We start from the raw sequence: 26391 nt of genomic DNA, 5'->3' as shown, positions 1-26391 counted from the left end.
AGCACGCAAAAGGTTGACCGAGGGATAGGTTCACAGATGAATGTGAGAGGTGAGAATGTCCATATAGCTACATGTAATCGCTTTTATTTCAAAGAAGTAAATAAAATAAAATAAAAAAATTCAATGACAATAAACAACTGAAAATCAGATCAGACTAACAAACAAAACAGAATGATGAGTTACAAATATACCATATCGCTGATAATGTTTCTGCAGCGTTTTGAGGCCCTGCTTACAAATATGTACTGTAGCCCGTGAAAGCAGGCAGAGGCCAGTCAGTCAGATATAAAAATATGTGTTATCTGCTTGCTTAAATTGGCACTTTATAATCACACAACTCATATGGTTTTAGTTACATGTACTTAATAACAGTGGTAACACAATAATGCACATCCTGTATAATCCTTTGAAGTTTTGATATTTGATATTTCCTATGGACAAAATGATAGCAATTGGGAAAGTCGATAAGATAAAGAGAGTAGGCTATAGATTCCTGTGTAGCTATTAATGCCAAAGTTCCACTCTGCTTCATGCAGTTAAGTGTTAAACAAACAATAACATCAACAGAAGAAAGGGAAATGACAAGCCAAAGGCAACTTTACAAAGTACATACTCATACTGTGGCTGCAGAGACCCTGACACAAACAATCAAATGTAACATGAAAGCCAGTTCATTGACACAAACAAAAATAAGTAGCAAAATAATTCATATAAGCGCAGCTTACAAACATATACAATTATACTGATACAAAAACACCTTCACGTGTAGAAAAAGAACGCTGGTAAAGAGTAGGCTGGCTGTACCATAACAAAATTAAAACATCAAAGGCACCAAAACAATCATAAGCACTATCAAATAGCTCTGAAAACTGTGGAATGTACAGTAAGTCTGAATCCACAGTCTGAACCACTGCCACTTTTGTACTACTTTATATTATGCAGATTGGTTAATTGTTTTTTAATGAAGTGTTGTATTTATATTCCATACTCTTTTCTACGAGCCTCCTCTTGTAATGTAGTAATCATCATATGTATAAAACCAGTAAAACTTAATGCAATATGAAATGTTGATTAAACAATACATCCCTGTCGGGGTAAGTGTTACCCTTGATTCAATAAGGCCTCTTTAACCAATTAGCTTTAATTAGCTAGCATTATTCAGCTAATTAGCCACACTGGAATTCAAGTTAAGAAAAACTAAACCTTATAATGTAACATGACTAGATTGTCTGTCAGGTAGGTGGATAATTAATATACTGGTAAAGAATGACTGAAGTATCAAAATGTAAGTATAATATTTAATCTGATGCGTTCCCCCGTGGATGTCGAATTCAAACATGACTTCAACCTTTATAAACAACATTATGATGAGAAATACCAGATAAGCCAATGCCTCTCACAGACTGTTTCTAGTGGCCAAAGACCTAGTGGCAATACATCTGTCTCTATGTGCTTCTTAGAAAACAATGGCTGCAGAAACAATGCACAGAAGCATTTGGTATAAGGAACATTGCCTACCCACATTTATTAGTGCGTAAGAATCAGGCTGAAAACTATTGAGTGGGAAATAATCTAAGACTAAGACATTTACACTAGCTGTTCAATAGGCCTGACGAAAGAACATAACAGCGTCTTAGCCTTTTTTAGCTGCTTTCATAGCATATCCGGGTAATATAGTGCGTGCCTTCAGAATACAGGGCTATTGCTCTGTTAGGAGGGGAATGACAACAAGTGGTTCCTTAAAAGTTTGCATTGATAACTAATTTCATTGTCAATAAACTGTGACTGACAAAACTGTGGAACAAACGTACTGTACTTCAGCTAAAACATTAGATTGCGGACAACATAGCAACAACAAAAAAAGATACAAATAACTCAACAATCTACTTTATGGAGTGTTCCTTATGGAAACTGGCTAATTTAAATCAAACAGACAAATACTATATTTGTATTCTCAGTACCTTGTTTCAACTTGAGACCTCACTTTGCATAGATTACATTTCTATTGTTGTATCACATACAATGTTGAGGAAAAACATTTTAATTTACAATTATTGTCGGAAATTCCTATATAAATATAGTGGTGGGCATTGGAGAGATATAGTATAGATGGAAGAAAATAGAAGATGATTGTTTGCCGCTGTCAGAACTCTCCCACTGCCACAGTTATGTCCGGCTTTGAAGTGGAAAACTGATACATTGCAGGTATATGAGTTCAATATAGTACAAACACACTCCGACACCAATGAGAAGAACCACAGTTTAAACAAAGTTCTACTTACTTTCCACTGGTCCTGGACGAACAACACACACACACATAATAAATTCCTTTGATGAAAAACCACCAAGTCCTTTTGCATGTCTCCTTTGGAAGAAAAGTAATTAATTCCCCATTGTCATGTGTGTGAGTAACAATAAAAAACCCTGGTCAATAGGTCTTGGAGTAAAAAATTGTCTATTTGATTATCTGCGGTGGCATAATTGCTGTCTTTGTTGGTGTCTTAGTTTCCAGAGCAGTATCCAATGTCCCTTCCTTGCCTCTCTTTCTGGGAGGCTTTTTGATGGGGGTCTTCTTTGGCGTGACGTCCACTGCTCCACCACCACCCTCTCCCACCCTGGAGCCGTTCAAGTCCTGCTTCTCCGGGCTCTTGGGGGCGACCTCGGGGGTGGCTGGGTCCGTTGTGGGGACCCCCACACCCACCATCTTCTGGAGGCTGGTGGTGGTGGGCAGCAGAGGCTTGTTGGAGCCCTGGTGGCCTGGGGTGGTCGGAGTGGTCCGCTTGGCCTTCTGCGGAGGAGTGGGCTTCTCCCGGTCTCCTCGGTCCCGGAAGGCTGGGGTGGGCAGGCCGTTGGTCTTTACCAGGCCGGTGCCCTCATTCCGGTTGATGCTCTGCGTCTTCTCCTTGAGCTGGGCCGCCAGGAGTGTGGCAGCCTCGGAGTTCATGTGTGGGTGGATCACTTTGGGGCTCTTGGGCGGCTCCTTGGGGTTCTCCACAGTGGCTGCCTTCTCGGCCGCCTTCTTGTCAGAGTTGGAGTTGTGGAAGTTACCGATCTTCTTGAGAGCGTTCTGCACCACTCCATTTATGTGCTCCATGTGGTTAATATCCTCCCTGGACCTTCCCAGCCGGTGAGCCTTGTGTTTGCTGGGGGAACCATTGACCTCCGTCCCCTTCCCCTCCTGGTTCCTCTTCTCCTTGGACGTCTCCTTCAGCCTCTGCCTCTCTTCGCTCTTGGCTGAGCTGTCGCTGGAGCTCCTGGTCGTCCTCTCCTTGGGCACTGTCAGCCCCTTACCACACTGGTTCAGCTGCTCCACCTGGGGTGTGGTACCCCCGGTGTTCCCATGGATCCACGACACCTTCGGTTTGGTGGAGGGGTCTGGCGGGCGTGGTTTAGTGGTGGTCTTCCATCCCGGGGATGGTGGCTTGCCATTACCTTTGACCTCTATTGTAACTGTGCTGCCACCCCCATCCTCTTCGTCCTTGGAGTTCTTGGAGAGGCGTGCAATGCGAGCATAGAGGGCCCCGATGGCCGACTCAGAGCCGCTGGTGGAGCCCTCGCTGTCAGAGGACTTGAGCAGGGTTGCTTCGCTCCCATCCCCAGCATGAGGCTTGTTGGTGGTGATGCTGGTAGCGCTGGTGTCTTTCAGAGAGGTGTACTCCCCTGCATCGTCCTCACTGGGCACAGCTGCTGCGGATGGCTTCTCAGCTGCTGGCTTCTCCTTACTCTCATTCAGTGACTCTATGGGACAGTAAGATATATAATTAATGAGAGTCAGGTTTATTTTGGATGGTAATGGTGTTCATACGTAGGTGGTCAGAATATGAAGTTTATTTCCAAAACACTATATCCACACATTTATTACTTTTCATTTTATTTTATCAGAAATTATCGCTTATGAGTACCTTCATGTGTGTGTAAAATATTACTGTTCTCAGATTTTGTATTCAAGACGAGTGGTGTAATGGAGGGTATACACAGGTATACGCCGTATACCCACTTGTTTTTCAGTGGGCATTGCCTATACTCACTTCTTAATTCCCACTGATAGGTATCAAAGTATTGTAGCGGAGGTATAAGCCGTATCAATTAATAGGGCTTATGGAACAGAATGGAATGTTTTGCTTCAAATGTTGATAAACTATTATTTGTTCACATTTTAGGCGCAGCAATGTACAGATGGCAGTAGACCAATGCGTGAATGTTCCCAAATGCAATTTGCGGGAAAACACCGTTCTGAAGTCCGCACTGCACATGCAAGCGGTTTCATGGCCAGAGATTGAAATACAGAGATGGAAATATCCGTTAAAAATAGGTGGAATTTAAAGATGCAACAACTATCATGGGTTGCTAATATGATTAGGATAATGCCTTTGGCTGAAAGAAAGTTGAAAGAAAACCAATAAAACAGGAGAATGCATATGAGTAAGTCTTTATAAAAAAAAATTGACTCCACATTTCTATGGTGGGATTTTGGCTTTAGGCTACTTTGAATCAAGGTAAGACATGCCTCATAATATGAAGTAAGACATGCAGGTTTCAAACAATTAAGGAACAGGAAAAATATAGTGATGCTAATGATAGGTCTGTCTTCTGGTAGATGGAAAGGCTTTCCTAAAAACCTTCTCTATTAAATGTTAACTAGCTACAAAGTAGCCCATGCCTTCCTGGCAGAATGATATCATGATGACTATTTGCATCAATCCAGTGGTCATTTCTTTTGCAAACTCCATATCATGTGCTACAGAAACACAGCTAATCAAACAATAGTGCTAGGTACCTGCATACTTGAATTAAAGGGTAGCTACCATCAAAAATCACAATTTATTAGATTTTTACCAGACCTCAAATGTGGTTACCTGATGTGCATTGTTATGGACTTTTTTGTTGTTTTTCCTGAAGAAGAAAAAAAAGTGCGACTTTGAGAACGAAAACCTGAAAAAATGGGGGGAAATCTGAAACCTGTGAATTTCTGACTCAGTCTATGTGTTTCAATAGTATTAGCCTACTGAACAGTACAGCTTGTGTTGGCCTGACTGTGAAAGATCATTATGGGATTTATAATTTAAGGTCATTCAGAGTGTATGTCACTGTTTCTAATATAATGTTTCGCACAGGGCGGCATTTGGAAAAACGTAGGCAAAATGATAGGAAACACACTTCTCCAGGCACCACTACACCACTGTTCAAGACGCTATATATATCCATTGTTTAGCAGGAATGGAATGTTCATATCCTGTATATTTGACTGAGATACATGGTTGTCTCACATAGCTATCTTTAGATGAATGCACTTACTGTAAGTTGCTCTAGACAAGAGCATCTACGAAATGACTAAAATGTCAAAAGTAAATGTTTTACATACAGATCTCATATGACTCTACTGAATACATTTGACTGTGTAAAACCTAGTAGTACTACTTATTTCTCTGAAAGTGAGGCGGAAACAGAGCATTTTGCAAAAAACATGATAATTTGTCTCTCTGAAATTAATCCATCAAGTAATATATTTTAAACAAATACACATCTGTTATTGCCATTATTAGATAGTGAAAAAACACTCTTTCATAATTTCTTTAAACATTAAAAGCTAATTTACCAACATCTCTGAAAATAGATATGCAGTGCCTTCGGAAAGTATTCAAACCCCTTGACTTTTTCAAAATTTTGTTAGGTTCCAGTGTTATTCTAAAATGTATTTAAAAAAAATCCCCTCATCAATCTACACACAATAACGCATAATGGCAAAGCAAAACAGGTTGTTAGAAGGTAGGTAAACTTTCGCCCCAGTCTGAGGTCCTGAGTGCTCTGGAGAAGGTTTTCATCAAGGATCTCTCTGTACTTTGCTCTGTTCATCTTTGCCTCGATCCTGATTAGTCTCCCAGTCCCTGCTGCTGAAAACATCCCCCCAGCATGATGCTGACACCACCATGCTTCACCATATGGTGAAGTGGGATGGGATGGTGCCAGGTTTCCTCCAGACGTGATGCTTGGCATTCAGGCCAAAGAGTTCAATCTTGGTTTCATCAGACCAGAGAATTTTGTTTCTCATGGTCTGAGAGTCTTTTACTGAGGAGTGGCAACCGTCTGGCCACTCTACCATAAAAACCTGATTGGTGGAGTGCTGCAGAGATGGTTGTCCTTCTGGAAGGTTGCCCCATCTCCACAGAGGAACTCTAGATGTCTGTAAGAGAGACCATTGGGTTCTTGGTCACCTCCCTGACCAAGGCCCTTCTCCCCCGAATGCTCAGTTTGTCCGGGCGGCTAGCTGTAGGAAGAGTCTTGGCGGTTCCAACCTTCTTCCATTTAAGAATGATGGAGGCCACTGTGTTCTTGGGACCTCATATAGACAGGTGTGTGCCTTTCCAAATCATGTACAGTCAATTGCATGTACCACAGGTGGACTCCAATCAAGTTGTAGAAATATCTCAAGGATGAGCTCAATTTCAAGTCTCATAGCAAAGGGTCTGAAAATATTTGCAAAAAAATCAAAAAAACTGTTTTTGCTTTGCCATTATGGTGTAATGTCTGTAGGTTTCTGTTGGTTTTTATTTATTTAATCCATTTTAGAACAAGGCTGAACAAGGCACAAAATGTGGAAAAAGTCAAGGGGTCTGAATACTTTCTTAAGGCACTGTACAGCAGTTTTTAATTAAACTCTTCATATAGAGTATTAGTGCATCATCGGGGAAAAAGGATGCTTATGTGAGGCATGTTCACATTATTTAGAATGAGTGTACATCATATTTATCTTCTTGAATAATATCAAGACATTTTGAGGCCTCCAAAAACAATCAACTCTAAACTAAATAATATATAAACTGATAGCCATGATGCTCTCCACCAAACTACATTGAGAGATTCATGAATTGGATGACTTTACCATTCTATTTCCTGTTCATTGCTTCACATCAACACAAGGGACAGGGCTCGATGGCACATGGTAAGGATAACTAACTATCATATCTCTCTAATTAGCTTTGCAGAAGTGCGTGACTCAGTGCTCAGTCATCCTAGTACGTACTCTTCCTTTACACTTTGTGCGAAAACAAATCCCACTCCAAGTGTGTGTGTGTGTGTGTGTGTGTGTTCAAACATCTGTGTGTGTACGTGTGTATGTGCATGCATCCATACGTGCGTGGATGTGTTTATTTGTGGAGTAGCTGTGGCTAATCACAGTGTTTATTGTTCTTTCCTGATGACTCACCTTCATAGGGCACACATTGTTTAGACAGGTCCGTTGTCGTTTGTGTCCGACTGTGTGTGTGTCTGTCTGTCTGTCTGTCTGTCTGTCTGTCTGTCTGTCTGTCTGTCTGTCTGTCTGTCTGTCTGTCTGTCTGTCTGTCTGTCTGTCTGTCTGTCTGTCTGTCTGTCTGTCTGTCTGTCTGTCTGTCTGTCTGTCTGTCTGTGTGTGTGTGTGTGTAATGACTCACCTTCATGGGGTACACAGTATACGGGGCCATCATCGCTGGGTTCCTCCTCGAAGGAATCAAAGGACTCCTGGGAGGACCAGGAGGAGGGGCAGGGCTGCTCAACTGCAGAGGGGGGCTCGATGAAGCTGCAGTTGAATGTGTTTTCTGGGTCATGGTGGGCTACTGGGGGACAGGGAGAGAAAACAAACACAGAGAAGCAGGGGTCAGAGAGAAGGAGATTGACAGGACTACCTTACAAGAACAACAGATCGAGAGAGATGTTGTGGAGTGTGTTGATGTTGTCAGGCACGGTACAGTCTGGCTTGAGTTATCTAGAATGTTTCAATAGTGTTTCATGTCATTTTTTTGTGACAATCTGCATGATTCTACATTCCTTGAACAAATGGCTATTTTACTGAGAAATAAGTTCGAGTTTTACTTTAGTTATCATACCAATAGACAGAAAATGCTCCATTTCCTGAATGTAGGTACTCTCTCTCTCTCTCTCTCCCTCCCTCCCTCCCTCCCTCCCTCCCTCCCTCCCTCCCTCCCTCCCTCCCTCTCTCCCTCCCTCCCTCCCTCTCTCCCTCCCTCCCTCCCTCTCTCTCTCCCTCCCTCCCTCCCTCCCTCCCTCCCTCCTCTTTAGATGTTGATGTATTCTGCTGACCCTTCAGTCTGGGTGACAGCTGTGTTCTTGTGGGATGTCTGCGGTTCCTCTTCTCCTTTCCCCAACTGGCTGAGGACTGACTGTGTGTGTGTGTGTGTGTGTGTGTGTGTGTGTGTGTGTGTGTGTGTGTGTGTGTGTGTGTGTGTGTGTGTGTGTGTGTGTGTGTGTGTGTGTGTTTGTGCGTGTGCGTGTGTGTGTTTGTGCGTGTGTGTGTGACTGGGCGTTAACTGGACACTAACCACATCAGATACGTCAATTTACACCCTCCCCCCTCTACTGGATGACACATGAGCCCATCCGTTTGTTCTCCACTAACGCTAAGCTAAAACTAAACCCTCTCTTGGCTGGAAGTTCCCCTCCAACTCTCTATGTATTTGACATTATTTATTTGACCATTTTAAACACAATTCAGCCACACAAGTAGATTTACTGCATTTAAAATCATTGAGGATAAATCAAAAAAGTTTTACAACGTATTTCCATTGTGGTCCTTATTGTGTTATGAGTTTATAGTATGAACGTTGTGGCATGGATGTCATCTCCCAAACTGTAAAACAACTGACCTCTGCTAACACCAACACAACCAGGTGTGGTACAGCTACAGCTAAATGAGTACCAGGAGATGTGTAAATGCAAGAGCAACATTACTTTACTATTCTCACAGCACTTGTTAACTAAGCGTTGGTTTTTTTGTGGGGGGGGGGGGGGGGGTTGTACTAAGCTAACATATGGAATTGTTTTAAGATGGTCATACCATGGATCATTTAGCTTTTAGATTTGACAATTTTAGGACCCCTGTAGGTATCAGATTTTCTTGGCAATACAGACAGTCCAAAAATGTAACATTAGGAAATGGATTTTGAAGTGTCTGTCCTATATTTAGGAGATATATGAAAGCTCAGGATTTTTATATATTTTTTTACACATATATATCCCCCCGATTAAAACAAAACAAATTGTTTTAACCGGTATGGGGTTACCTTCAGTCCTGTGAGTCCTGTGACACTTGTGGGGGTCATAGAACAAAAGGGAGAACATCATCGTGTTTGTGGGAATCTCATCTTTCCAGAGAGTGGTGATATTAGTCTGTACGGTTTGGATGCTACAGACAGAATTTGGCACATCGGCGGTACCAACTTCAGACAAGTCCTATGTGGATGTCATAGAGCAAAATGGACCCCACCATCTTGTTTGTGAGAGTCTCATCTTTTCCATTTTAGTTTGTAAGCTAAACCGTTTAGACACTAGATACTGTACGTTTTCGTGAGAAGACTGATCTTCGGGATGTCTCCAGGTTTGACAAACAGTGACATAGGTGGATAGCGGTTAACCTCAGAGGTTGAACAGATGGATTTTGATGGGAATCTTTTAATTTTGTTAATTAGATTGATGCAAGGGGACTATCTATTTTGGTGGGAATTTCCACTGAAAATGGTGGGTACTATGAGGATATCCTGCATACTGCAGAGTCAAGCAGAAAGTGACTATTTGTCTATTTCTCCATACTTCTGAAATTGTTCCAGGCATTATATCTGGTGACATCCCAACATTGTTCAGATATTGTTCAAATTCTACATAATACCGCCATGGTGATGGGATTAAATGGAGGAAATTGACTTGATGTAGATTAGTTGGATTGTAGCAATGGCAGCCGTTAGAAACAAACAATATAATATAAACAGTGCCCATCCAAATATTTATCCACGGACACAGAAAAGAAAGGCCATGAAAATTCTTTCATAGCAGCTTTTCTTCCAGCTGAAAATGATTTTGTTCAAATTCAATAAAGTAGATACATAAATAAATGGCAGACTTTCTGTTTGGACGGTATGCACTTCATGACTATTGTAACAGCCCTGCTATGCTAGAGTACAATGAACAGACGACTCCAATGCCATGGAGGTACACTAGCAAAATGTCCCAGTTGACTTAACCAATGTCTGTGCTAGACTATATTACTCAGGACTGATGCAGTGTCCAATAGGTATAGCATAGGGCCTACTGTAAGTAACCTCAACTGACCAACTAACCAACTGGCTCTTTATTCCATACATTCTCTTTCATGATACAGTGAACAACTGCTGTGCTTGAATGTTCACACCAGACTAAAAGTCTGGAGCCGGATGGATTCTTCAGGGAGAGACAGGGCAGCAGCGAAAGCCCAAAGCTCAGCCTACAGAGTCCATTGGACAACTGTGCATTTCTGATGAACCCCAGCTGTACAGGCCTATCATAGCTGCCTGTGAGGCCAGCTACACTGGAGCAGGTGGTCCCGCTCCACATCACTTTTCACAGGGAAGCATTCGGACATGCAACTGTATCCCAAATGGCACCCTATCCCCTATATTATAGTAGGATAGGGTGCCAGAGCCCAAAAGTAGTGCACTATACAGTCTAGTGAATAGGGTACCATTTGTGACACACACGCACACACACAGAGGACTACGGAATGGAAATGGGGGAAGGCAGCCAGCCGAGCGTGAGATAGCTAACTATAGTATAGGGCGTTGGATAAATATGCTTAGAATGGAATGACAAACTATAAGCAGTGTGGAGGTTTTAGAAGAGGAGGGGGGATGGGAGAACGTTTATGTATGAAGGAACGGAGGAGCTATATGAGCTATGCAAAAGACAGAGCAAATGTTTTCTTCCTCCCTCCTCCTCCTCTTCCTCCTGTTCCTATTCCTCCTCCCTCTGTTTCTCTTTACATTTGTCTTGGATTGGGTGAGAGTTTGGGTAAAGACACCTTAAATATTTTCTTCCTCCCTCCTCCCCCTCTTCATCTTCCTCTTCCTCCTATTCCTCCGCCCTCTGTTTCTCTTTACGTTTGTATTGGAATGGGTGAGTGTTTGTTAAAGACAGCATAAAGGTTTTCTTCCTCCCTCCTATTCCTCCCCTTTTTCATCTTTCCTTTTGTCTTGCCACATCTGTTGTAGTGTGTTGACCACAGTGTGGGTAAATCATAGGTCTGACACGGGCTGGGGTAAATTTGGCCACTTCCTGTTTCGAGTCCAGTGGGCCTCCTGTGGAATGTTGAAGGGACTGACGGCGCCCCAGGGAGGGGAGAGTTTCAAAACGCTGGCAGGCAGGCCACGCTTCTGTGGGCAGGCAATGAGGAAAGCAAAGCAGAGCGTCCTTGCTCTTAAGATGGAGGGAGAGAGCGAGAGAGAGAGAGAAGCTGACCAGTTTATCTCTCCTTATGAACAAGAGAGTCTATAACACTGGGAGAAGGACTCCAAAGTATATTCTTAAATTCAGTCAGTTGTCATTTTATAGCTGTGTGTTGTCATGTATTGTTGAATGTGAGGGAGGAAAACTTAGAGAGAATTGGTTTTGGTTTGAACCAAAAACTCTATTCTACTCTCTACAAATTCCCAAAGTGGTAGTTTGTTCTCCTTGATTTCCTTGATCGCAACCCAGACATGGCACGATATGCTTTGTGCACAAAATAATGAAAGGGCTTGTTTGTTTGAAAGGTCATACGCATAGACTTTTAACAAAATGCCATTTCTGTTGCCTCTGGCGGATTGTTTATAAGTTACAGTAAACTTTGAGGGTGTTTGTGCAAAATGATCTTAATGTCCCATGACACTGGATGACAAAGACAATACTGTTCCAGTGTGTGTTTCTACGCAGGCACAATGAAGACAGCTGCGAGCTGAAATAATCAGCTAAAGAAGTGGAGAAGAACATGCTAATCGTTGTGAAAGAGGAGAGAAACAAGGTCACCGCTTTTTAACTCCTTCCCCATCACTGATCTTAATTGGTAAAGGTAACTACAATATATCCCACAAATAGGGCATTTCTTAATTCCAAAATCTAGTCAGAGCACTGTCAGAGCTATTCCATCCATGCATTCAGAACCAGTCTAGATAACCATGATTCAATTTAACTCCTACATAGCAGAGCCAAAGCAGAACGGCACAGAATGTGGCCGTGTTTGAAATTTCTAGAGATTCCAGAAGGCATCTGGGTAGACAAAGGAGAGTTCTTCAGTATGTAGGTTATGTTTAATGTCCTTTAAGCTGACTTGAGTTGGGTCCCGACAGACAATCGTATCCCAGACCACGAGACCTTCCTCCACTTCCTTCTCTCCCTCCACACAGACAGACAGGAGCTACTCTTCCTCCTCTCCCATCCACATTGACACAAACAGAGCAGCCTTTGATAAAGTATCACTCAACACCACTCAGACCTCCCGAGCACCACACCACTACACTGACCCATTCTCTCTTAATAGCACTGCCTTCAGCCCAGCAGAGTAGGAACTCAACTCACTTTCTTAGGAAGGAGGGCAGGAGGGAAATGAGTAAAGAAAAGAGAGAAAAAAGAAAAGGGCCTGTTTAGGGTTGTAATAATATGAACACATGGTATTTAAGGGTGCCAAGAATAATAAGCCCTGCAACCAGTGCATTCCTCTCAGATGAAACCCCATACCCATTTGGCAGCCGCAGTACACTTTTCAACCCTATTCATTGTCTGAAAACCACTCCACAGAGAGTCACAGAGAGAAGTATCACAGAGCAAAGGTAGAATGAAAACGCTCTCTCCCTCTTGCCGAGGAGTTAAAGAGGCTTGCAATGATTATGACACAGAAACTATGGGATCATCCAGAGACACATGGAGCATTTACACAAACAAACAAGAGCGTATCCTATTGAAGAAAGTGGCTGTAGCTGCATCCCGAAGGACACCTTCTATTCCCTACATAGTGAACTACTTTTAACTAGGGCCCATAGGGCTCTGGTCAAAAGTAGTGCATTATTTAGGGAATAGGATGCCATTTGGGATGCAGGCTCTGTCTTGGCAGGGTTGAGGCGGTAGACTATGGGGAGGAGGGATTGGGGCTTACCGACTACTTTGGGCAGCTTCTGTCGTCTCAGTGGGATCTGGGGGAGTTTGGTGCTGATTCGGCTGAATCTTCCACACAGGATCCGCTTGGCTTTTTTGCTGTTGGTAGAGTTGTCTTGGTCAGGACTGAGGGAAAGAGGGAGGGGTGACGCCATGGAAAACATACTAAATTACGAAACACCACAGACTGATTCAAATGTGGGTAATGTTCATCTGTATTGACACGCTTGCAGTACAAGCAACATTTCATGGACCACATGAAGAAAGAGACCACACACAATATCATACTGACCCATTTTTGATTTGGCTACAGACAATATGCTATGCAGGGCCTACCGTTCTTCCTTACCATGTGAACTAACCAGGAAAGACTTTAGGCCCTTATTGTAACTTATAACAAGGACCCAGAGTCTTTCCTGATCAGTCTTTCCTCCAGGCTCTAACTGTACCATATGTACTTTAATACTATATATTGTCAATGTCAAAAGAAAGCAACGATATAAGATAAAAAATGATTTCAAAGGATAGAGCCATCTGCATGAGCTACTAGCAAGGAAGGCAAATGGCCCACTCTTCCCTTCCAACCCATCCCTCACCCTACACCAGGCCCGTGTCTGTCACTCACTTGTGGTCATCTTTATTTCGGCAGAGGCAGCAGCAGCAAAGCAGCGAGAGGAGGACAATGAGCAGAAAAGAGACCAGGGTTCCTGCCGCGATCACGCCCATCCGCTGGTTGGGCTCTGAAACAGCAGACAGACACAAGCAGGGATTTTTGGGTGTGCCACACTGGTGCAGACTGCCAGTGCCAACCAGAGCCATTTGTATAATATATCTGGTGCCAACTAACGTTACTCTCTGTCAGAACTCCCCGAACTCCCAGAATCAGAACTCTGGAGCTGAAATTCAATCTGTCCTGCACTGTGTTGACCCTCCACACTGTGGAAATACTGTAGGCCTATCGTTAAAGAGGGCATTGAAGAGATAGAGATATCCAAATTATCGACAATGTGGAACAGACAAATTGACTTCCATCTATTAAATCGCCACCCGTATTATCTATCTCCTGTTGTGGATTCTACTTCTGAAATATCTGTCAAACCCCATCTTTTCACTTTTCTCTCACTCCTCTACTACACTCCCTATACCGCCATAATTCATTGATGATTTATTAGCACCCCTCCCTTTCTAAGCTGGATACACTTAAACAGAACAGCAGTCCATCTGTTGCATAAGCATCTCTCAGGGTGTGACCAAAATGGCACACTATTCCCTACATAGAACACTATACTGTTAACCAGAGCCTTATGGGCCCTAATCAAAAGCAGTGCACTGCATACGGAATAGGATGCCATTTAAGACGCACCCTTAATTTGCACAGTATACATGCACTGTGCAGCCAGATGACGCCATCAGTGAGATGACCTATAAGTTAGCAGATAGATAAATACTGCTGGCCCCTGGCCCTCTACGCCCCTCTTCTGTCATAGAGGCTGTGGATGAATGGAAGTGTGGCCTGGGTGTGGCGTGTAAGGGCCTCTGTGTTCACAGCTGGAAAAAGGAAGGGACTAGCCTGGCAGAGCCCAAAGGCCTGACCTGGTGACATCATCACTGCTTCCCAACATGTCCATTCGGTAACCCTGTTTCCTCAAGCTGCTCTCCTCCCTCCCTCCCTCCATCCCTTCTCTTTTCTTCCTCCAGCTCTCTCTTCCTCTTCCTCTTTTCTCTCTCTCCAGCGGGACAGGAACAGGGCCAACAAACACAGAAGTAAAAAAAGGACACCAGGCAGTCTGGAAACACCGTTAGGCTCAACTACTACATTGACCTGAATCGACATGTGTGCTAGTGCTCATTGTCTCCCCCATAGGGCTCTGGTCAAAAGTAGTACATTATATAGGGAATAGGGTGCCATTTAGGACGAACTTGTCTCCGTCACCGCTATCAACTGGCTATTGGGACCTTCATGTGCAGTGCACACATTTGATATGTTCCCTATGGTTTCATGCAGGGGTGTGTTTTCTTTATGTTGTGCCTTTCTTTAAAAAATATCTAAAAACGTATTTATCACTAGAAGCACCAGGGTTTGACGCCGCAAGTACTCTGCTAAGAATGCCTTTTTACATCTACATTTTAGGTCTTGCAGCGAGGCTGGATTCAAAAACAGTGACCTAACATTCACCCAGATCTGTAGAAGTGAATGAGGTAATAAAGAGAGTGGTTCCTTTACGTAGGTTGCAGAGTGTATATGTGTGTCTCTGTCTCTCTCTCTGTGTGTGTATGTGTGTGTGTGTGTGTGTGTGTGTGTGTGTGTGTGTGTGTGTGTGTGTGTGTGTGTGTGTGTGTGTGTGTGTGTGTGACTAAGGAAAGAGAGTGGGTTGGTTTCCTTACGTAGGTTGCAGGCCCCAGACATTGGGTTGCAGTTCTTGTCGTGACAGGAGCAGGTCTGGGCACAGTTCACTCCATACTGACCCATCTGACACGTCATATTGCAGCTAGAAGAAAGAGGAGACACTAACAACTTAGTTACTGTGTCTATGCGAGACACATACAATTAAATAGACAGTGGCACAGGGATTCAAAGACAGTAAAAGAAAAATGATAATGACAATATGATACTGACTACTTCCCTGTACTGACTGAATAAGCAATGAGTACAGCCAGGAGTTTTTCCTTAACATGTGAACTGAGCAGGGTTGTAGAGATATGCTAGAGGTCTAGGGGTCTAAAGTGTTTCCTGATCTAGTCAAGTAGACAGGAAACTCTAGCGTGAAGCACGGATGAGTGGAAAAAACAGTAGAGAGAAAACATGTCATGTTGGACACTCTCTCTGGCAGTGAAGCATGAGAGGAGGAAGGGGAGGACCATCCCCCTAGGTGAATTTGATAAAAATAAGAACATTTAAAAAGTTATTATTTTTAGATAAAACTATAAGAAATATATTCACGTCACCAAATAATTTATTAAAGCACATTGTTTTGCAATGAAGGTCTACAGTAGCCTTAGCAACATCCTGTAGGGTGGCACAATGGTGTCGCCGGAGGACAGCAAGTTTCCATCCTCCTCTGGGTACATTGACTTCAATACAAAACATGGTAGGCTTGTGGTTCTCACCCCCTTCCATAGACTTACACAGTAATTCTGACAACTTCCGGAGGATGTCCTCCAATCTATCAGAGCTCTTGCAGCATGAATTGACATGCTGTCCACCCATTCATAGGATCAGAGAATGAATCTAATACTGAAAGCATAAGCTACAGCTAGCTAGCACTGCAGTGCATAAAATGTGGTGATTAGTTGACTAGTAGTTACTCTCAAAGACAGTAAAAAAAACGTTTTTTACAAATTAATTTATTCATAAATGAATGAGAAGCAAGAGAGAAAGAGAGAGGGAGTGAAGGAGCTAGCTATATTTAGTATTTATTTCACTCTCACTTACTTAGCTAGTAAAATACAGCTTGCTAGTTTAGCCTACTCAAACACCAGGCTCAAAAAGAGAGGGAATCTATGTTACCTATCTGGTTATGGCTATGCAACACTGGAACTCTTCCAAGTCAAGGTAAACTTTTGGTTTTATTAATTTATTGCCACCGGGTCCCGCCGGTGTAACTGGTAAACTGCTTGCTAACTGTACACTGTACTGCATGATTCTAGCGGGTTTACTAATGCATTATTTGTGCACTGAAGTTTGTGGACTTCAGTGCACAACACATTAGCTTTCCAAGCCAAACCTTCATATCATAACCGCTAACAGCTACACACAGCCTACATCGTTGTCATCAGCCTACATCGTTGACTTGGCGGTAGCTAATAATGGTGACAGAGATGTAGACTGTGTGTAGCGGTTAGCGGTTATGATATGAAGGTTTGGCTTGGAAAGTTTTTTTGCCTAGTCACAGACTGCTAATGTGTTGTGCACTGAAATCCACAAGCGAAGGGAAAAGGTGGAGTGGAGGAGAGGGTGTAAATGCGAGAAGGAATAATTCAAAGCTCAAATCGATCATCCTGTTTTATGTGGCTGCTATGAAAGTGAACTGTGTTTGCGTGTGATCAGGGGTGTATTCATTTCACCAATTCTGTTGAAAAAGTTTTCTTAAATGAAACCAACAGAATTAAACGGGAATAAACATACCGGAATTTGTCCAATATAAATTATTGTTTGCAAGTGTTTGGCTAATGATTACACCCTTGATCAGCTAGATGCAGGCAAGACTGTGCTAGGCGGTATTGAATGTGTCAATGTACGTCACCTTATTTACTCAAATTTCTCTCGACCTTTGCACCTACATTGTAAACTTTCATTCATAGGCTAGGTTGTAGCAACCTCATGATGGGTATAGGGAAAATGTTAATATCATGTAGTAGCCTAAACCTGTCAATGTTACAATGAGCTGAGTGAATGGAGTATGAATGATAGTCATCCAATATGCTGCAATAGAAATAAGGCCATGTTCATTAAAAACAATTGTCCTCCATCATCTTAAATGGCACTGACCGCCACTGCTCTCTGGGAAATGTAGCCATGAAGGGAAGCGTAAACATTAAGATGTTTTGGTGAAAGGTCCGACTCACTAGGTCCCATAAAATCCCGGCTCACACAGGCACTCTCCGGTAGCAATGTGACAAACGCCGTTAAAACAGTGGCTGCAGTCATTCTCACAGTTGTCCCCATAAGTCCCGTTGGGACAGCGCACCTCACACCTGCCGACCAGGGATACAAAACAGGAAGGAATGTTGTTTATTATGATCATTGTCACATCAGCTGTGAGTCATGTCTCAGCACCATTAGCACAACACGAAAGCCTGTGCCAGTACAAGTTCAGGTATTTGAAATAGTAATTATAATGCAGTGTCTATGTAAATTACATTTTGACATGCTGAAAAGTAGACAACAATTGACATTGTGTACCAAGTGTGTATTGGCATAACTGTAAGTCTGTGTTTGAAGTTATGTTTTCAAGTGTTGTACTAGAGCAGGGCTGTTCAATGTCGGTCCTGGAGGGGCCAAAACCCTCCTAGTTTTCATCCTCACCTTCAAATCTGGGACTGATTCATACCTGGGACACCAGGTGAGCGCAACAAACTACCAGGTAGAAGCAAAAAAAAAGTGTTTATGTGTGTGTATGTGTGTTTGTGTTTCCATTCCATTCTCTCACCTGTCCCCGATCCAGCCGGGGTTGCAGTGGGAGCACTTTCCGTCGATGCGGTTGCAGAAGTGGCCATCTTTACACGGGGGACACACATCCAGGCAGTTCTCTCCGAAGAAGCCTGGCAGGCACATCTGATCACACTTGGTCCCGTTCCAGCCCCTCTCACAGGTCACACACCTCCCCTCTGTTATTTTACAGGGCTGCTGGCCTTTACAGTGGCCACACCTGGAGTCAGGACATGAAGGGAGAGAGGGCATCAGGATGGTGGTTGAGACATTGGCCTACAAAACGACACCATATTAACATAATATTTCCTATGGTGCACTACTTTTGGCCTGGCCTATTGACAGCAAGACTCTTTGTTAACATTTTTATAGCGAATCTTTGTGTTGGTATCTACACAGTTTAGCGGGCCCTGTATATACATTTCCAGGAGCCTGTAGAAATTTTACACCTCCATACCGCCTTTCTTATAACATCTATGACATAGAGGTCAAAGAAGTGTGGGAAAGCGGCTATGTAGCAGCTCATGTATAACATTAGTTCTGTAGACTTTGAGCAAGGTAAATCACTTAACCTGAATGGCTTCAGCATATTGGATGGTTATTATGAGATACTGTGTATACCAATTCCACAGTATCGCTCCAATACACTTTTACCGATCATGTTTAAAGTAACTGTCCAGTGAAAATCTCCCTTTTAAAAATGTATATTCTGTTAATTCATACCCAAATAATGCTGTTGACTCTTCCTGGGCTCCCGAAGGGCTCAGCGGTCTAAGGCACTGCATCTCGGTATTAGAGGTGTCACTACAGACACTCTGGTTAAAACCCAGGCTGTATCACAACTGGCTGTTATTGGGAGTCCCATAGGGTGGTGCACAATTGGCCCAGCATTGCCGGTGTAGGCTGTCATTGTAAACAAGAATTTGTTCTTAACTGACTTCCCTAGATAAATAAAGGTTAAAATCCTATACTCGCATGAATAATTTTTATGACCGGTATACGCCCACACCATTCTGTTGTTGGGGTACGACCACACCATTCCAACACAGAAAACCAGATTTTTAAAATAGTTAATTAACATTTCACTCATGTTGTAATTATTTATAGGTCATATTTGATAGAAATTTGTAAACAATGGACAATTATTTTAATATATGTTATGGGTTATCAGCTGGAGCGTATGTCAAATCATATTTCCAATCGAAACTCCAAAACCACAATATAATGCGTATCAGGAAAAAAACAGTAACATTAAGATCCCTGGGGAAAAATTAGGAGAAAGCCCTGTTTATAAGAATCCACAGCTTTTCAGTTTCCCATCTGCTACACTATCATGAAAAATTTCTTATCTGTGGTTATAATGACACAGAGTAATGTTCTCCAGTGGTTCCTCACCTGTTCCTGCAGTTCTGTCCGTAGAACCCTGCGGGACACGGTTCCCTGCAGAACTTCCCCCGGTACCCCGGTGTGCAGGTACATGAGCCATCCGCCTGGTTGCACTTCCCATGGATACACTGACAATACCTGTCGCACCGGGGGCCCCATAGTCTCTCCCGGCACTGGCAACGACCCGTGAACTGCTCGCATGGAGAGTTATTACAATTACACTGGATGGCACAATTCCTCCCTGACCAGCCTGGACTACAGTTACACCTTCCTGTGTTCTGGTCACACACAGAGTTGAGACTGCAGTAGCAGTTGTTTGCACACTGAGGGCCCCAGAAGCCATATTGGCAAGTGCATGTGCCTGTGTCCTGGTCACACTTGCCCTTCTGGCAGAGGCAGGGCTTCTCGCAGTTGGGCCCCCAGCGGTTAGGGTTGCACGTGCACTTGCCCGTCACGTCATCACACTGGCCGTTGGGAAAGCATTGGCACTTGCCCTTGCAGTCTGGGCCCCAGAACTGGGTGGGGCACTCTGAAAAAGGAGGGATGAAGTAATATCAGGATATTATGGTGAGAACATCATAAATAAGCATTACACAAACATTTATTTGATGCCTTAAATCTAGGTGAATATGTCCTTTCTGATGTTTTAGGACAGGATGTGTGAGATGTGTCCGAAAAACAAGGTGCTTACTTGTATCACAACTGGCTCCGAAGTATCCATGGCGACAGCGGCATTCATTGGGCCTAACGCATACCTCATTTTCCTTACAGGTGAAGTTGCCTTCACAGAGAGCTAGGGGGAGGATGTACTGAATCACTACATGTCCACATATTAAACATTGAGGGCTGGTTTCACCAGGACTAAACTAGTCCAGGACTAAACTTAATCTCTGTCCAGGAAACAGGCCCTAAGTGATATAAACATCAGAAATGTACATACACCTTAGCCAAATACATTTCAACTCAGTTTTTCACAATTCCTGACATTTAATCCTGCAAAAATTCCCTGTCTTAGGTCAGTTAGGACCACCACTTTATTTTAAGAATGTGAAATGTCAGAATAATAGTAGAGAATGATTTTTTCAGCTTTTATTTATTTCATCACATTCCCAGTGGGTTATGAGTTCACATACACTCAATTAGTATTCGGTAACATTGCCTTCAAATTGTTTAACTTGTGTCAAACGTTTCGGTTGTAGCCTTCCACAAGCTTCCACAATAAGTTGGGTTAATTTTGGCACATTCCTCATGACAGAGGTCGTGTAACTGAGTCAAGTTTGTCGGCCTCCTTGCTTGCACACGCTTTTTCAGTTCTGCCCATACATTTTCAATAGGATTGAGGTCAGGGCTTTGTGATGGCCACTCTAATACATTGACGTTGTTGTCCTTAAAGTATGCTTGGGGTCATTGTCCATTTGGAAGACACTTTTTCGACCAAGCTTTAACTTCCTGACTGATGTCTTGAGATGTTGCTTCAATGTATCCACATCATTTTCCTCCCTCATGATGCCATCTATTTTGTGAAGCGCACCAGTCCCTCCTGCAACAAAGCACCCCCACAACATGACGCTGCCACTCCTGTGCTTCACGGTTGGGATGGTGTTCTTCGGCTTGCAAGCATCCCCCTTTTCCTCCAAACATAACGATGGTCATTATGGCTAAATAGTTCTATTTTTGTTTCATCAGACCAGAGGACATTTCTCCAAAAAGTACGATCTTTGTCCCCATGTGCAGTTGCAAACCGTAGTCTGGCTTTTTTATGGTGGTTTTGGAGCAGTGGCTTCTTCCTTCCTGAGCGGCCTTTCAGGTTATGTCGATATAGAACTTGTTTTACTGTGGATATATATACTTTTGTAACTTTCCTCAAGCATCTTCACAAGATTGATTTGCACTTTTTGCACCCAAGTACGTTCATCTCTAGGAGACAGAATGCGTCTCCATCCTGAGTGGTATGACGGCTGCGTGCTCCCATGGTGTTTATAATTGCGTATGATTGTTTGTACAGATGAACGTGGTACCTTCAGCAGTTTGGAAATTGTTCCCAAGGATGAACCAGACTTGTGGAGGTCTACAATTTTTTTTCTGAGGTCTTGGCTGATTTCTTTTGATTTTCCCATGATGTCAAGCAAAGAGGCACTGAGTTTGAAGGTAGGCCTTGAAATACATCCACAGGTACACCTCCAATTGACTCAAATTATGTCAATTGGCCTATCAGAAGCTTCTAAAGCCATGACATTATTTTCAGGAATTTTCCAAGCTGTTTAAGGGCTCAGTCAACTTAGTGTATGTAAACTTCTGACCCACTAGATTTGTGATACAGTGAATTATAAGTGAAATAATCTGTCTGTAAACAGTTTTTGGAAAAATGACTTGTGTCATGCACACAGTAGATGTCCTAACCGACTTGCCAAAACTATAGTTTGTTAACAAGAAATTTGTGGAGTGGTTGAAGAACGAGTTTTAATGACTCCAACCTAAGTGTATGTAAACTTCCGACTTCAACTGTACATATGAAAATACTGTGCTATGATGTTGATATGCTGTATACATACGTGTCAAACATTCCTCTCCTATCTGCCCCCACCCGCTGCAGCACACAAAGCCTGGTGACCTGACAGAGGAGAAGAAATACGAGCGTGTCAGAGAGGAAGAAAATAAGCAAGGAAACTTAAACAGACACTGGAATATAACAACATGCCACCACCCTGCACAACCACTACTATCCTTTCATCTCCTCAGTCCTCACACTTGTCCTTCATGTGGCAAACGCTGAAAACTCTAAACGTCTGCGCAGCATTTGTTCTGACTTTCTCCATATGCTTTCCATGTGCAAAGAAATGGGTAAATATGAATAACACACTTCTCACATAAACATCCTTCTCTCCAAAGCCCCTTCAACTCGACCTCTCCTGCCCGGCCTGTCAGCAGTCAACAGTCAGAAGAATAGTAGCCTCTGAAGTGCTAACCCATGGAGACTATAGAAGAGCAACTCTAGCAATAGCTAGCTAGCTAGCTACAACCACAGTTCAAAAACAATGTTTTCTTTCAAATACTTGAATGTGTGAATGAACCTACCAGGCATACCTGAAGGGTGATGTTTTGCACTTTTGGGACTATCCCATTTGTTCCAGTGTGTCAGTCAGTCTCAATCAAGCACAGCTTTGGTATCAGAAAGAACACAAATACTGTTTAAAGATGACCCCACGTCTAGCCAGGAAGGAGTGGGGAGTGAGTTTAGAGAGGCAGTCTTTGGCGGTCTAGTTTGAAGCAAAGCTAGATCCCCTCCACTCTGCTCTCTTCTCCTCTCCGCACTGCTCTGTCAGGAAAGGACAGATGCTTCTCTTCTTCCTCCCACACCACTGACCTCCCAGAGGCCCCCGCCACACTTTTACTTCCTCTAAAGTGTTGGGGGCGGAATTCTGCCTTCAGTCAGGGCTTGTGCGCACGCACGCACACGTGCACACAGACACACACATGCGCTGTTTTTCCCCTCTAAAACCTGGCATTTGTGAAAAACACTATCTCAGTCCCTCTGTTTTGTCTCAGACCTGGGTCTGTCACACAGAGGGAGAGTCTAAGGGATACTGGTCTTATTTAGGCCTACTATTCTGGATTGGGTCTAAAGACGCAAGAATGAGCTAATACATAGATAAAAAACTGTGTTGGTTTATTTATACCTCACAAGAAGCTGTTTGTAAGGTATTAATCAAATCTCTTTTCAGTGAAGCATTTCCAATGTGGTCAGTGGTGTCTGCGATTTTAGATGACCCCATCTGACCTTTGACATCCAGCTCATTCCATCACAGCTCTGGAAAAGAACACATGATGTGCATTGCGTAACAAATGCGCCATTCTGAGATAAAGCAGGACACATTTGTCTTTCGTTACTCAAATTAGCCTCAACTTTATCGGCCACAGTATTGTTACATTTGGCACTTCGATCAGTGTTCTAGTAGTGAACACTTCATTCAACAACATATTACTTGTTTCTCAACACTGACAAAATCAGATAGCAACTTTTCTCAATTTGTGTGTTTTTTTTTTTCTCCTTCTCACTTTCCCATGGTACTTTATGATGCATTGAATACTGACAAACAATGATGTGTGAACCAACGCTGTTAATGTTGTCAATTTGCCCCACTACAGTCAGCGAGCTGATTTAGTAACACGAGGACACAGATAGGAAGTGCTAAGCAGCAATGATAAATGAACAACTACTTCCCTCAATTCTTCCTGTGAGCAGTGAACCCAGTAAAGAGATTAAACAAAATGCACAATTGAAAGAAAATTATAGGGGTGTTGCACTGCAAAAAAATAAATCATGCAAGCCAGTAAAGTAAAAACACTAAGAATAGGATTGTGGTAGAGACTTTAAATTGAGAGTGGGGCCAACAGTGAACGTGTGTGATTTCATTGAAGATAAAAGGTTGACTACTAGCACTAACACTCCTCGGGGATGCTAAATGTTAAAGTAATGGCCTTCAAACCAACTATAGACATTTGGGCAACAACTTTGACAACAAAGGAGCATGTTTTGCCCATGAGACACTGTAAATGCTCACCATTGTCTATTGAGTCACATTTGATCACATTCTAACACGAAAGGTAAGGATAGGCACAGGCAGGGCCCAGGGGTCTACTTGTCATGTCCTTTAAATGTGTATAATGCCAGACCACAGAAGGGCTTTGACCTCTATTATGGAATGCCAAAATGTCAACAGATTCCACACACTCTGGTCCTACACCGACCCTCCTTTGACATGTGGTTTTCAGTCTGCATAGTAAAGGTGCTTACTGGTGAATAAGAAATGTAGGCTTAAGCTAACTTGATGCACCCCCTGTCTATAAGTTCAGTCTACAACTTACCGTTGTTTCTGGTAGCTGCAGCCATACAATTTTGTGTGGTTATTTTCAGCCATATAGCCGATGCCACGACTTCAGGCCAGTGACACTAAATATATAAGGCCTGGAAGCGCCCCCTATGTGAAATTATAGAACATTACCCACGATTCCAGATGTAGGTAGCATCTGGATGGCTGCTCCTCAGATGGACTCCTCCTTGTGTAAGGAGAGTGCATATGAAAAGAAATATGACCAACTAGCCTACACAATATCGAAAATGAACTATTTTAGGTTGTGGAGGGCAAGAGAAACCAGTAATCCCGAGTCTAAAACAAACTTTTGCAATGTGAGTAGTCAATACTCAAAGCACAATAGTTCAGAATTTGACCTGAATAATCAAGAAGTAGCCTAGTAGTTGCATCGCATGGAGAGCGATAGAGGCAGGCAACTCCTTTTTTTTTTATCGACAGAAGTCCATTATTCGGCGTCCGCAGTGCAGCTATACTTACCCTGGTAATTTGCATACATTTCTGCCTTTGGGATTGAGTTCTTGGCTAAAACTCAAAGAAAAAATTGAACAAACCACCACAACAACTTCAATAATGATCTTCAATTCCATTTTACAAGACACAGCATCCTTCTAGACGCCTCTTTCTCTCCGCATTCCTCCTCTCCAGAAAAAGACAATTGCTCCTATTCTTCGGCTCTCCAGGGTTGCGTTTATAATCCACGGAGGTAAAAAAAAAAATATGTTTTGTTATTGTGGGAACTTCAGAAGCTTTATCCAAGTATTCGAGATATGATCCAGGTTCCAGTTGAGGAGAAAAGGCTTACCACTGCGCCATCTACGCCATCGACGTACCCAAGAGTTGAAAGAATGTGTAGCGACACCAAACCACACAGAGCACAGTTCCAAAGAAGTTATAAAACCCAAACTTGAACACGCAATTCGATCTCCTCGAACGATTACTTTCCTTCATTGCTGATTTGTAATATTAAACCATTCATTATCCCATACATTTTCAGAAGAATAAGGAAGAAGGAAAGAGGCATCCGGAAAGTAGCGGAATCCAACGGGCATCCTCCTCCGATAATAAAAGCACCCGCTTATTGCCACCAACCATAACTTGACCACAAATAGTATGTTTTATGCCCAGTGCTATGGAATAGGTAAAAACAAAATCTTTCGACTGGTCGAGGCAAAGGTTCCCTTTTTTTAATTTTTTTTTATCAAAGATGAATAAGTGTTATTGTCTTCTCTTTCTATTGCGCTGTCATGAGTGGCGGGGGGGCAGGCACTTTCTGATTTGTTACTCTACTCTTGCCTGCAGTTAGTTACACAGAGTTAAGTGAGCATACTTTTCGTGCGCCACAGTGGATTTCTTTTCAGAGAAAAGAGGCGATAAGCAACACGCAAAAGTGGGTGTGCCACATGGGGACAATATGATATAGGCCTAGGTCTCGTTCTTCATTGCCAACCTTTCGTCAAAATATTAAATATAATACATAGGCCTACTACTACTACTGCTACTACTACTACTACTAATAATAGGGTGAGTATTGGTAAAGTGGGACACTTTCTGAAACACCCCCAAAATGATGCAATTCTAAATAGGTTAAGAAATCTATTACCCTATAAAAAATAAAAAATATTAAACACAGAATGGATGATTGTCCTAAGACCAATGTTTTTGCTGTCGACACTGGCAAATTGGGACACCTTGATTGGCAGAGCAAGACACTTAATTATTTAATATATAAAAAAAGAGAAATTAGAGAGTAATAAAAATAACAATTTTATAAGAATAAGAGTAATTATATCAAGTATCAAATGTATTTATTGACATTTTTTGTAATATGAACGTTAGTCCCAATCAATTGCCCCAATTTTATGCCAACTTCATTGTATGGGAATTTGACAGAAAGACAGAAAGACGACTTAGGCTGTACTTTTGCACGGCAATGGCTCCCCCGTCTGTTTCATTAAATGAACTGGCAAAATAACCACAGAGAGGACTATGGGTTATTAGTATATGGCCATAGTTTTTCAATACAATAGTAGTACTATTTTTTCCTGATATTGAAGG

The 26391-nt window shown here is 42.6% G+C and overlaps 1 protein-coding gene across 3 annotated transcripts; it reads right to left on the bottom strand.

Annotated features, from left to right (window-relative positions):
- Positions 1-58: 58 nt before the first annotated feature.
- On the bottom strand, positions 59-25656 carry scarf2 (scavenger receptor class F, member 2). Of its 3 annotated transcripts, none has more exons than XM_055920341.1 (11): positions 24814-25656; positions 22015-22073; positions 20154-20255; positions 19472-19991; positions 18078-18296; positions 17494-17622; positions 15313-15416; positions 13553-13667; positions 12929-13053; positions 7431-7589; positions 59-3738 (listed from the first exon to the last, which is right to left on the bottom strand). In XM_055920341.1, exons 1-11 carry the CDS (start codon positions 24921-24923, stop codon positions 2456-2458), a joined length of 2925 nt encoding a protein of 974 aa, XP_055776316.1. In that variant the 5' UTR covers positions 24924-25656; the 3' UTR covers positions 59-2455. The 3 variants fall into 3 exon arrangements, with proteins under 3 accessions (XP_055776316.1, XP_055776314.1, XP_055776317.1); XM_055920339.1 differs by having other exon boundaries at positions 7431-7592; positions 24814-25655; XM_055920342.1 differs by having other exon boundaries at positions 7431-7592; positions 12929-13026; positions 24814-25655.
- Between the last annotated feature and the right edge of the window lie 735 nt (positions 25657-26391).

This window comes from Salvelinus fontinalis, chromosome 4 (assembly GCF_029448725.1).
Source record: "Salvelinus fontinalis isolate EN_2023a chromosome 4, ASM2944872v1, whole genome shotgun sequence".
NCBI classification, from domain to species: Eukaryota; Metazoa; Chordata; class Actinopteri; order Salmoniformes; family Salmonidae; genus Salvelinus; species Salvelinus fontinalis.
The sequence above is the reverse complement of the archived record's forward strand: the minus strand, read 5'-3'. Positions and strand labels throughout refer to the sequence as shown.

Bases quoted from the DNA above. Each gene is read 5' to 3' on its own strand.
- scarf2 (XM_055920339.1), bottom strand. From the start codon at position 24,923: ATGGAATTGAAGATCATTATTGAAGTTGTTGTGGTGGTTTGTTCAATT. The intron at 22,074-24,813 runs GTAAGTATAGCT...CTCCTCTGTCAG, and splicing joins AATGTATGCAAATTACCAGG to GTCACCAGGCTTTGTGTGCT. The intron at 18,297-19,471 runs GTGAGGAACCAC...TCCTGACTCCAG, and splicing joins GGACAGAACTGCAGGAACAG to GTGTGGCCACTGTAAAGGCC.